Source organism: Geotrypetes seraphini, chromosome 11 (assembly GCF_902459505.1).
Source record: "Geotrypetes seraphini chromosome 11, aGeoSer1.1, whole genome shotgun sequence".
NCBI classification, from domain to species: domain Eukaryota; kingdom Metazoa; phylum Chordata; class Amphibia; order Gymnophiona; family Dermophiidae; genus Geotrypetes; species Geotrypetes seraphini.
This window is the reverse complement of record NC_047094.1, coordinates 125,510,475-125,523,231: the sequence shown is the minus strand read 5'-3', so window position 1 is coordinate 125,523,231 and position 12,757 is coordinate 125,510,475. Positions and strand designations below refer to the sequence as shown.

General features: G+C 44.0%; 1 protein-coding gene across 1 annotated transcript in view; it reads left to right on the top strand.

Moving 5' to 3' along the window:
* The first annotated feature begins 622 nt into the window (after nt 1-622).
* Nucleotides 623-12,757, top strand: part of UPK1A (uroplakin 1A) — a 28,115-nt gene continuing 15,980 nt past the window's right edge. The window contains exons 1-2 of the mRNA XM_033914749.1: nt 623-778; nt 8,906-8,998. Coding sequence (XP_033770640.1) covers nt 8,936-8,998 — 63 coding nt within the window. The 5' untranslated portion in view covers nt 623-778; nt 8,906-8,935. The remainder of the gene's footprint in view (nt 779-8,905; nt 8,999-12,757) is intronic.

Below are 12,757 nucleotides of genomic sequence, written 5' to 3'. Positions count from 1 at the left end.
TTGTTTGTTATCAGAGCCTGGTGAAACTCAAAGTATGAAGACTAAATAATAAGGGGAAGAAGGGATAGGGATTTTGCTTACACCTTTTTTTAGTTGTAGTTCAAGGTGTATTATATTCAGCTAGAGGGGTATTTTCCTGTTCTTAGAGGGCTCAGAATCTAAAGCAATGGAGGGTTAATTGACTTTTAGTTTTATTTCTCATACTGCAGGCTGAATCTGGCTTCTTGGGATTTCCAGGTCAGACCTGGTTTATTGTATCTGCTCTACCCAGTGTGTATTTTCCTTTAGAGTGCCTGCTAGAGCAAGTTTGTGTTACTGAGAATCTGATTGGCCGGTTTGGTACCCTGAGTATTAGAGGGGGGAGTTTCTGAGGACCTGAAAGTACATCCATTTGCTTGGGGTTCTGTTCAATCGGTATGAATTGAATCAATAGGATGATTCTATCAAATCATTTTAATAATACTATTTTTAGTGGGGGGGGGGTTTGAAACAGCGTGGGGGGTTGCTTTATTAGTGCTTTGTACTGTAGTGTCTTTATAGCTAACTGAAGGCTCCCTGCTAAGCCACAGAGTGCATTTCTTTGGTTAGCGAACGCTAAACCCTGAAACGGCTTCTCCCTAGTTAAAAATCAGCAGAGCCCGCCCTCTCCATACACACAACACTCCATCCTCCAGTCAGGATCGGCTCTCCAGACTTTAGGTACAGCCCTGCAGGTGGGCTTAAAGAAGCTAGAGGAGAACCCGGAGCTATCAGATCATCCCAGGAGCAGAGAGAACAGGTGAGATTTGTGGATTTTTTTATTTTTTTGGGTTCTCTCTTCCTAATAATAAAAATGCTGTTCCTCTCTGGGGTGGGACTTCAACTTAGTGGCAGGTATTTGTTTAAGTTTGGTGCTAAATGACGAAGTCTTAGTGTTGTTATCTGTACTAAATAGAAAGTTGTTTCAAAAGCAATGAACTTTTGTCGTAACGGAATGGTTTATAATGTATTACTGAAATGGGCCTTATTTTAAGCGTTGCTAACATTGATTAGGGTTGGATTGTTAATGAAAAGATCTCTTCAGTGGTTCTTCTGGTTCTCTAGGAACATCAGCTCTGCTTTCCTGCAGTTTTGTTTTTGTGTTCATTGAAACACTGGGATTTTTGTCTTCACTCCCTAACAAGCTCCTTAAACTAACCCCCTTATGTCTAACTGAGCTCTCCAGAGCAAGTCCTGAATAGTTATAGTTTTATTGGGGATTTTGTTTTGAGTTCTTATAGGATAAGACGGGTTAAAAACATCTAATCTATATTTTCATCCTATAGAACATATTTTTTTGCCTGAATTTCCTTAAACTTTGCTACCTGCTCTAGGCTGGATGAACTAGTCCTGAATTTAGCCTCTTCCTCTCTATCTATGGGGTTTGTTTGGGTTTTTTTGTTTGTTTGTTTGTTGGGGGGGGAGGGGGGCAGAACCTGAATTATATAATCCAGGCTTGTCCCTTTGGGCATGGCATTTATAATTAGCCCTTTCTTCGGTGTGGGTTTTAGAATTCCCCTGTCCTGGAGTCTAGTCGGTTAAGAGTTGATTCTCAAACAGGGCCAAAGGGCCCCATGGCTACTCAAATTGATTACAATCATATTCAGAAAAATTATAGTCTATTCTTGTACTATGGCTTATGTTATCCTGTTATGCTGTTGGCTGTACTCGCACTAAAATTTATTTTTTTTTTTTTTTTAAAACCCCCAAAAAACAATCGTTCACAACAAAGATGCATGAGAACATGTTTCCTGGGTTTGCAATCTTTGTAGACATGTTAATCATTTTGTTCAATGTGCTGAAGATCTGATTGGCTGTGGAGTCCTGTCTGGGAAGCACTAGTTAGATCAATGTTTCTCATCTCTGTCCTGTGCTTACCCCCTTGCCAGTCAGGTTTTCAGGATATCAGCAATTTAATATGCATAAACTTGGATATCCTGAAAACCTGACTGGCAAGGGGGTAAGCCCAGGAAGGAGTTGAGAAATACTGATCTAGATGACTCTAGTATAGCATTGCACAGTAGATGAAGCTTGAGATCAGGTGGGCCATTGCAATATAAAGGAATTGGGGTTTTAATCATGTTAAGTGTCTATCTCTGTAAGGAATGGATCTTGTACTTTTCGGCCATTTTATTAGGGAGCATAGGTGCCATTTTCTGCCTCTTTGGTCCATAAGAAACGAAGTATTGCTGGGCTGACTTGTACCTTCTTTTCTATCATGGCTGAGACCAAGAATTCTATTTGTTGGTAGATTTGATGAGAGAAGTCCCATTATTCTCTAGCAAAACAGTCAGCTCACAGGAGCTCTTGTACCCATGTGTCTGTCCGGGTCAAGCTCCTTCCCCAAAGGAATTGGGTTTGATTTTTCTGGACTGAGGCCCTAGTTTTCTGCAGTGATTTGGCTTTTAAATGCTGTCCTAGTTGTTCTGAGTGTTGGCTGTATCTCTATCCCTCCTCACTCCCACCTCAGATTCTGGATATTTGCAAGGTATTAGGTGAACCTTCAGCCTTCTGTCGTCTTCCCACCTCCCCCCCCCCATTAAATCTCCAGTCCCTGTGTTCCCCTCCTGAGACTTTTGCTAACAATCAAGTATAATTACTAACTAAACTAAACTAAACCTTGGGTTTATATACCGCACCATCTCCACGAATGCGGAGCTCGGCACGGTTTACAGGAAGAAGGATGAGAGAGGAACTACAGTGGAGAGATTAAAGAGTTAGGTGTAAAGGGGAAGGTGAGAGGCCTAAAAGGGGGGAAGTGTTACAGTTTTGAGAATAGCCAGGTTTTTAGGTGTTTGCGGAAGAGTTGGAGGGAGCTTGAGGTTCGGAGTGGGGAGGTGAGGTTATTCCAGATCTCAGTGATTCTAAAGGGGAGGGATGACCCAAGTTTGCCTGCATGGGAAATACCTTTTATGGAAGGGAAGGATAGTTTAAAAATTTGGGAGGATCTGGAGGAAGTAGGGGTTGGGGAGTTCCAGGATAGAGAGATAACGGCAGGAAGGATGCCATGTAGGATCTTGTAGGCCAGACACGCACATTTGAAGTGGATCCTGGGGATTACTGGGAGCCAATGGAGCTTAGACAGGAGTGGTGAGACGCGATCAAATTTGCTTTTCGCGAAAACAAGCTTAGCTGCAGTGTTCTGAATCCGCTGAAGTCTGTGGAGGCTTTTCTTGGTTAGGCTGAGGTAGATAGAATTGCAATAATCCAATCTGGAGAGGATGATGGATTGTACTAGGACTGCGAAGTGTTTTTGGTGAAAATAGGGTCTGACTTTCCTTAGCATGTGAAGGCTGAAGAAGCATTTCTTCACCAGGGATTGGAGATGTTCGTTGAAGGATAGAGAAGAGTCTAAGGTGACACCCAGAACTTTGCTTGAGAACTCGAGCTGTAATGGGGGGCCAGTGGACAATGGGATGGAGGAAGGTAGATGGTCTAATTTTTTGTAATAACCATGAAACGGAATAAATGGTCAGAATAGAAACAGGCAGTGAAAATTTTCTTTCATTGAACCTCATATGTAACCATTATTCCAAACATAATAAATTATTTCCGAATTGTCATGACATCAGAAGTACATATGGAGTAGTTGCAGGTGATGCTTGGGACAGTTCTGATTGTGTTAGTTCAATTTTATGTGTTTTTTGAATAGAAGAGTTTTTTTATTTATTTTTTTGAAGGTTTTGTAGTCTGGGGTCGAGTGTTGCAGCTCGAATGGCTAGGAGGTTGTCGAACAGTTTCTGATTGGAGGGTGTGTGAATGATGAGTGAGCTCTCCTATGTCTGGTTGAGATGGATTGAATTATTTAGCTGAAGAAATTAGTTACCCCCCATTCCACACACATTAATTCTCTTCCATTTTTGTTCCCATTAAAAAAGCACTGATAAGTTCCCAGAAAAAAAATACATTAAAATAAGAAGTGAAAACAAAGGCCCTTATAGATGAGAACATAACATAAGAATAGCCTAACTGGGTCAGACTAATGGTCCATCATGCCCAGTAGCCCATTCTCATGGTAGCTAATCCAGGTCACTAGTACCTGGTCAAAACCCAAAGAGTAGCAACATTCCATGCTACCGATCCAGGGCAAGCAGACACTTCCCCCATGTCTTAATAAGACTATGGACTTTTCCTCCAGGAATTTGTCCAAATCTTTCTTAAAACCAGCTACGCTATCTGCTTTTACCATAACTTCTGGCCACTTCATTTTTAAGCTTAGATCTTTCCTTCCAAACAGAGACCTTGCTAGATGTCAAATACAGCACAAGGTAACTTCACACGGACTTAGCTGTGCAGGAAATGTGAATCTCCTCATACACCCACCATATAGTGCAAAAATGTGCAAAGGTCTGGTTTTTTTTCTTTCGATCACTACATAGCCTAATGCCACACAAGTAGCGCTGTTACAAACATATTCTGAAGGTCAATGCTAAGGTTAACAAAGTTTCCTTCCTTGGACCAGAAGGAGATACTGACAAACCACTGGAAGAGATCCCAAAACGACTACCCAGGCACAACACTAAGGTGACAATAGGTCCCGTTTTTAACGGGACAGTCCTGTTTTCGGATCCCCTGTCCTGTTGTCCCCACACACAGCTTCGGGATGCCAAAATGTCCCGTTTTCAGGGACAGCATCCCGAAGCTGTGCGTGGGGACAACAGGATAGGCGATCACTTCCTGTACCTCCCCTGCCGCACCAAAAAAAAGCCTCCCTCCAGGCCCGATTTAAACTTCCCCCGGTCCACCACCGCTGCTCCTCTGCTTACCTCCCTGCCACTACTCGCACCCAGAAGCCTTCTTCCCGACGTCAATTCTGACGTTGGAGAGGACTTTTCCTCTCTCTATTAAATCCTAGCTCACGTTTGCGGTCTAACACCAGCTCTGGCAGGATACACATTTCAAATCTGACATATAATCACAAAACAGAAAATAAAATTAGTTTTTCTACCTTTTGTTGTTTGGTTATTTTTCAAATCTTGTTGGTCCAAGGCTCTGGTTGTCTTCTGTTTACTTGCTTGCCAGGGTCTCCTTCTTTTTTTCTTTCTGCATGCTAACCATCCATCTGCCATCTCTGTCCTCCCCTTCCGTTTCCCTTTCCTCCCCAGGAGGTCTGGCATATTTCCTTTTTTTCGTCTCCCTCCACAGATCCACCTTTTCTTAATTCCTTTTATCCGGCATCTCTCCCTCCTTCCCCACCACCCCAGAGTCCACCATCTCTCCCTTTTCCCAACTACCCTCCTATCCAGTATCTCTATCCCCCCTCCACACCATCCCTTGTGTCCAACTTCTCTCCCTTTCTGTTCCTTCCCTCCCTCTCCTCTATTTTCAGACCCATTATTTCTTCTCCCCAAAGTCCGGCATATGCACATCTCTTTGAACCCCCCCTCCCCTCCGTGTACTTCTACATCAGAGCCCCCCCTTGAAGGCCTGCCTGCTGCCCCACCCCAAAGGACCGCTCGCCCCTCCCCCCCCCGAAGGACCACTCATCTCCCTGGCCTCCCCGCACCATTTAACGTAGAGAAGCAGCCTGCAGCATGATCGCGATCTTTGCGCTGCTTCGGTGCTGTTTCCTCCGCCACGGTCCTGCTCCCTCTTCTGAAGTCAGAAGAGGGGCGGGACCGCGGCGGAGGAAACGGCACTGAAGCAGCGCAAAGATCGCTGGCATAGCGATCTTGCTGCAGGCTGCTTCTCTACGGTAAATGGTGTGGGGAGGGGGGGGAATCCGGACGCTGGGGGGGGTACTGGATGCCAATGACTTCAAGGCCGGGAGCACCCCCTCGGCTTGCACCTAGGGCGGACTGCCCCCTCCCCCTTGGTACACCACTGCTGATGTCGATGGAATCCCTGTGGTTTCAGAAAGTTCTTTGCATGTTGCACAATCTTGTTCAAGAGCATTAGCCACGAGTTTCACACATTGTTCATCAGTTGTTGATTTTATCCTTCCTGGTCTTGCATCATCATCTATGCTCACATGACCACTCCAAAAACAAGTTGCCCACCGAGAAAACTGTACTACAGTCCACTGTTAACTCACCACAAACTTCATGTAACGCACTGTGGATTTCTGTCGAGTTTTTGAAACTCTACGTGGCAATCTTAATGTATGATCTCTTAAGAGCTGCCTCGCACCATCCAGCCATAACGTCTACTCCACCTCCTGACAGACCTCAATTTCATAACTGTCACTAATAAGCCACTTCCTTTCTGGCAGCAGGATTTGCTCTAAACTTCGAGGGACATGGACACCCTCCTCCCAGCTGCTGAGTTGTCTAAAATGGGCCTTCCCCCTCCCTGGTGCATCTTGGGATGCATTGGAAAGGACCTAAGGTTCTGATTGGCCTGAACACCCCATGGGAGGGGCCTTAAACAACTTGGACCAATCAGAGCCTCAGACCCCTCTCCAGATATGTCAGGAAGGGTACTAAAGCTCGGATTGGCCCAGATACCCAAGGCCCCTCCTATGGAGTGTCCAGGCCAATCGGAGCCTTAGGACCCTTCCCGATTCAACCCAAGATGCACTGGGAAGGGAAGGCCCAGTTTAGACAATGCAGCAGCTGGAGGAGGGTTTCCACATCCCTCCATGTCATCAATTTTGAGGTAAGGGGGAGAGGGTCGGCAGAGGCAGGGGGTCACTACTAAGTGGGGGAGCGGTGGGGTCAGGTTATGGCAGGTAGTTTAGTGCAGCAGGAGAGAGTGGGTGTCTCTTCTGCTGCGGGGGTGGTCGGGTCCCGGCGGTGATTTTAATACAGCAGGAAAGAGGGCATCTCTCCTGCTGCAGGGGGGGGGGTTGCAGCCGGGATTTTAAGGCGGCGGGAGAGTGTAGGTATCTCTCCCGCTGTTGTGTGATTTGTGTGTTTTGTTTTGCAGCGTTGATGGTGGTTTTGGCATTTTATCTGCACATGTGCCCATCGCTATCACCAGCAATGGGGCACATGCAAATTTAGTGAATCTTTGCTGCTGCCTACCAACTTCTTTTGCATGCGTGATTTTTTTTAAGAATGTCTTGGGTTTTTTAGATTTTGTATCAAAATGTCTGCGTTAGCAGACCGCTTTAACGTGGGTTTTTGAGATTCCTGGCCTAAGGGAATAAAGTTTCTCCTACCTAGACCTACAGATTAAATTTCCAGTTTCGTGCAGAGTTGCTGGCCTTAGCCTTTTGGGCAAATTGAAGCTCTCCTATCCTCTTCCCTTCATGGAAGGAGGCGGAACAAAAAGCAGGAAGCAGCTCTTTCCCGTGTGACTTCTTTGCTGTGGCCCAAGACTTCCAGTGCAGTGACTATCTTATATCATGTTCCAGCATCTTCACTGAGCTACAGTGCTCTGTGCAGACCCTTGCTGACTGCTTTGAAAACCCAATGTACTGTATTTAGCTGCATCGGAGTTTGTGCATAGGAGTTCGGCCCTCAAAAACTGCTCACTGATGAGGTGAGATTTAGTGGCACGTTTTGGGAGTTTGTGGGGGGGGATGGTAGGTTTACAACAGCACCCCATATTTTGAAAGAGGACTATTACTGTAGTAAGATTAAGAGATTTAGTACAATTGGTCTAAATTTAAGAGAAAGGTGAGAGGCTGAGAGGCTGGATAAACTGGGGCTCTTCTCTCTGGAAAAGAGGAGGCTCAGGGGGGATATGATAGAGACCTTCAAAATACTTAGGGGCATAGAGAGGGTGGACAGGGACAGGTTCTTCAGACTAAAAGGGACGACAGATACGAGGGGGCACTCAGAGAAACTGAAGGGAGATAGGTTCAAATCAAATGCAAGGAAGTTTTTCTTCACCCAAAGGGTCGTGGACAAATGGAATGCGCTCCCGGAGGAAGTGATCCGGCAGAGTACAGTACAGGGATTCAAACAGGGATTGGACAGATTCCTGAGGGAAAAGGGGATCGTGGGGTACTGAGGGAGGTGCTGGGGTGTTGCATAAGTATAGACAGCTCACCAGGTCGTGCAGGTGCAAGGCCAGAGGGTTAGGACATTGATGGGAAGATAGGACTTCGATGAGAAACCTAGGGGGCAAGGGGGCCCCTTCTGGTGATTAAGGCAGGTCATGACCTGTTGGGCCGCCGCGGGGGCGGACTGCTGGGCGGGATGGACCTCTGGTCTGACCCGGCAAAGGCACTGCTTATGTTCTTATGTTATGTGTGAAGTCATATTTTTTTGGTCATGTGGAAGATAGCTTTAAGTCAATGAGAATACATCAGCCAATGGTATAGTGAGAGTAGGAGGTAACCGGGGCATCCCTCCCCAAACCTCTTTGTTCTTCATCAGTATGAGCAGCATTTTCAATCTGCCGCCTGCAGGAAGTCAATTCAGAGGAAGAGCCAAGACCAACATGAGCAGCAGGTTGGAGAAGCTGCTCACACTGGTGAAGAACAAAAGGAGGTACGGGGGAGGAGGAGAAGTTCTGGTGCCCGAAGTGGCCCCCCCTTACTGTGCCAATGATCACAGCATTAACCTTACTTGGGTATTGCCAACAATCGGTTCTTTTTATAACATCTATTTTTATTTTTCCTTTTCTTTTTATGTTCTCGTTTTAACTTTTATAAACTTCTTCCATAGTTTGTGTGCTAATCTTTAATTTCTGTATCTTGCTGTTTTTGATTTTTGTATCCGTATTCTTTGTCTTTTTTTTTGTTTAGACCAGTTGTCCCAGATAAACTGTCATTAGACTGTTCCATTGTTCCCAGATAAACTGTCATTAGACTGTTCCATTGTTGGGGGCCCAAGGTTAAGTTACTTTGGTGGTCTGAACTGATTAAATGTCTGGGCTCCAGCTATATGAGTAGTTGTATATTGGGGGAAGGGGTAAAAAGGTTTGTTCATGTTGCTGTTGTGGGGGAGGGTTTTCCTCGCCCGAACAATATAACAGTGCTTTATGCTCTTTCTAGCATCTTGTGGTCCTCAAAAGCAGAAGAGCCATGGCAGGGAAAGGCTCTTCAGGTGTGGCTGGACTGATCATTTTTGGAAATATCATCATTTTGGTAAGATTGAGAAAAGAAATCTGGTTAATGTACATGTTGATAACTAGATGTTACTCCTGGCAGGTATGTTTGGACAAAATAATTCCATAGCTGCCATAAGCAATGGTGTATTAAGTGGGGGGGAGGGCAGTGGGAGGTGGACAACTCCAGCTGCTGTCTCGACAGTGGCGCTAGCACCTCTCTGCCCCATACCTATTGAAATATTTGCCTGTGCAAGTAACATCTTCCACCTGCTCGTGCCAGCCTCGGCTCCCTTTTGACATCTCATCCTGGTTGTGGAACCAGAATGTGATGTCAGAAGGGAGCCAAGGGTAGCACGAGTATGAGGTGGAAGATGCTTGTGAACATTTTTGGGAGGTATGCAGTGAGGCACTCAGGTGATGGTGAAAGTAAGGGGCACATGGCACAATGATGCAGAGTGCCACCCTTCTTTGCTAGGCCACTGGCCATAAGGCCTTACAAAAGCTTTCCTTAACAGAATTTGCAGGTTCCCAGAAGATCCCAAGAGGGCCAACTGAATGTCCTCTTGTTGGTTAGAGCAGTGGTTCCCAACCCTGTCCTGGAGGACCACCAGGCCAATCGGGTTTTCAGGCTAGCCCTAATGAATATGCATGAGAGAGATTTGCATATAATGGAAGTGACAGGCATGCAAATCTGCTCCATGCATATTCATTAGGGCTAGCCTGAAAACCCAATTGGCCTGGTGGTCCTCCAGGAGAGGATTGGGAACCACTGGGTTAGAGAGTAGCATATGCCATTGTTCTTCTCCAGGTCTGATAGCTGAATTTTGAACCATGTTTCGGGAAACACAGCTATGCTTATTGTCGCTGTTCCCTCAGCTGGAGCTGTGAGAGTACATAGATGTGCATAATGATTTGGGACAGGGTCAAAACAGTGAAAAGAAGATAATGTGTCTCACCAGCTCCCTCATATCTCTTCTACCTGTCCAGTCCTAATCTTTCCTCTCTATATCCATGACTTCTTTTTTTATTTTTGTTGTTTTTTTCTTTCATCTAATTTCATAGGCAACCTTTTGGACAGTCCAACTGAAAGCTGTTTACAAAACACACAAGCCCTGATTCTATAAAAGACACCTAAAGCTTAATTGGTGCCAATAGCAAGCAAAATTGGGTAGTAGGTGCCTAGTCCAAGGTGCCTACCAGAAAGTAGGCATGGTTAGGAGCAGAACAGGGTGTAGGTTCCTAAAGTGGACTTGGCCTCCTAACTTAAGTACCAGTATTTAGGCTTAACTTAAGATTGACATGCGCTAAACTGCTGCATTCCTAGGTACCTATGATTTAGGCACCATTTGTAGAATTGGGTCCATATAACATAAATACTATATGCAGTGTGTGTGTGTGTGTATTGGTTATTTTAAAATTGAATATTAATAGGTGGGCCCTGTGTTCATAACCTCCTGCAAAAAAAATATACAGAATTCTTCATTCTATGTGAATAAGGGGGAAGATCTGCATCCCAAATTAGTTCAGTACAGGGAGTATAGACTGGATTAGAGAATGACACGGGGGAGAAAAGTTTGTATCCGTGAGCTCAGGCCTCATCCCCGTAAACCATCTGATCCCATCCGCACAAGCCTTGAATAATATGAGTTTTATACTGAATTTATTTTATTAAAGTATTAAACAATATTCTGTACAATTATCATTTTATAAATCTGAGTTCTGGCTGCCAAACTAGAGGAAGAGATCTTCAGCGGCAGGGCTTTGTTTATAAATGTTTATCAACACAGCTATAATAATACTTTATCCTAAACCAAAAAAAGAAATATTTTTTTTCTACCTTTTTGTCTGGTTTCTGCTTTTCTCATCTTCTCGTCATTCTCTTCCTTCCATCCACTGTCTGCCTATCTCTTCCATCTTCGTCCCTCTGCTCCTCCCATGATCTGGCTTCTCTCTTCTTCCCTTCCATCTCTCACTCCCTCCCCCAGGTGGTTTTTAGCATTTCTCTCCTCCTTTCCTCCCTTTGGATCTTATCTCTCCTCCTCCTCCCCCAATGCTCTGGTATCTCTCTCTCTCATTTCCCTTTCCTTCCTTCTCAATTTGTTTTCTACCTCTTGTCTACTTTCTTACTTTCCAGTCCTCAATTTCCCTTTCATTGTGTCTACCTACAGCTTCCCACTTCTTTCCCTCACCCCTTCAGTATCTCATTAACTATATTCTTCCCCAATCCAGCTTGTGCCCTTTTTGCTTAATCCCCTCCTTCCATCCAGTATGTGTTCCTCTCACTTCCCTTCGGCGTTGGGCCATCTTCCTCTCTTCCCATCACCTTCGTGGGTGCTTTTCAGAATCAAGGTTCTCTGAGCGGCCTGGATATGGCATCCCTTCTGATGCCCTGACTACAGCAATCTCCCTCCCTTCCCCTCATCTTCACTTGTGCTTTTCAAAATTGAGGTTCCCTCCAAGCTGCCTGGACACCATAGCTTTCTCACAGATCGTGCACGACTGCCCCAAAGCTTCTCCTCCGACAACTTCTGTTTCCACTTGAGAAGCTTTAATACATTCGCTAGTCATATCAAAAATTGATTACTGCAATGCCCTGTATAAGGGAGCTATCTTAAAAGAAATACGTAGACTACAAAGTCTCCAAAACACCGCAATAAAAATAATCACTAAAAGGAAAAAATTTGATCATGTAACTCCCCTTTTAAAAGAAAAGCATTGGTTACCTGTAAACCACAGAATCGCACACAAAATATTAATAAACAAGGACCCTGCATTCTTAGAAAAATTTCTAATCCCTTATACTCCTACAAAATCTTTTAAGATCTGAAAAAAAATCTTTACTAGTAGGCCCCTCGCTAAAACTCATTTATTCAAGGAGAGAGATGATTTTTTTTTTTCTGTTACAGCCCCGCAAACCTGGAATTCACTCCCAATCAATATAAGAAGAAAAAAGTACTTGGCAAGTTTTCAAAGTCTTCTACAAAGCTGTCTTTTCAAGGACACTTTTGACTGATGTCATTTAAATTTCACTGTAGCAGGATATTTCAGTGGCCCAAAAGTATTGTTAAATGAAAATTAAGTGGGTATCCTTCCCCAACCTCATGTTTCGTTACCTATCCCTTTTTTATTTGTTTAAGAATTGTATTTATTCCTTCTCTCCCTTTTCAAACGTATTATTTTATAAAAATTGTATTAATTGTCTTGTTTTATTTTCTATATTAACTTAATTTAACTAAATGTAAATCGCATTGGATTTATATTTTGTGATCAAATCAAATATTTTAAATAAACTTGAAACTTAATAGCTACAGTGCATATTGTGGGTGCTGGGTTCTCGTGCATAGTGTAGCTGGACTGGTTTTGGGACATCCCTATGTATGCATTTGGAGCAGGATTAGGAAAACAGTGCACTAGTTGGCATCCTCCACTTTTGTTAGTGTGTTGGGGGTGCAAACGTTCATTTCTGAAGGACTGCAAACAGGGCAGGTGTTTAGGATATCCTTATGCATTTCTGTCTAAGAATTAGTTTTCATAGGATTCACCTCTGTACAGCACCTAAATCTAAGAAACCTCCCTCTACATCAGTGGTCTCAAAACTCGCAGCCCGCCAGGTACTGTTTTGAGGCCCTCAGTATGCTTATCATAATCACAAAAGTAAACTAAAAAGTTTCTTGATCATATTTCTTTAGCTATAAATGACAATATTATTAAGACTTAGCCAAAGGGAAAGAGTTATAAACTATATAAAGAGTTTTACCTCATACAAAATTGTCATTTCTTTAACAAGACATTAACT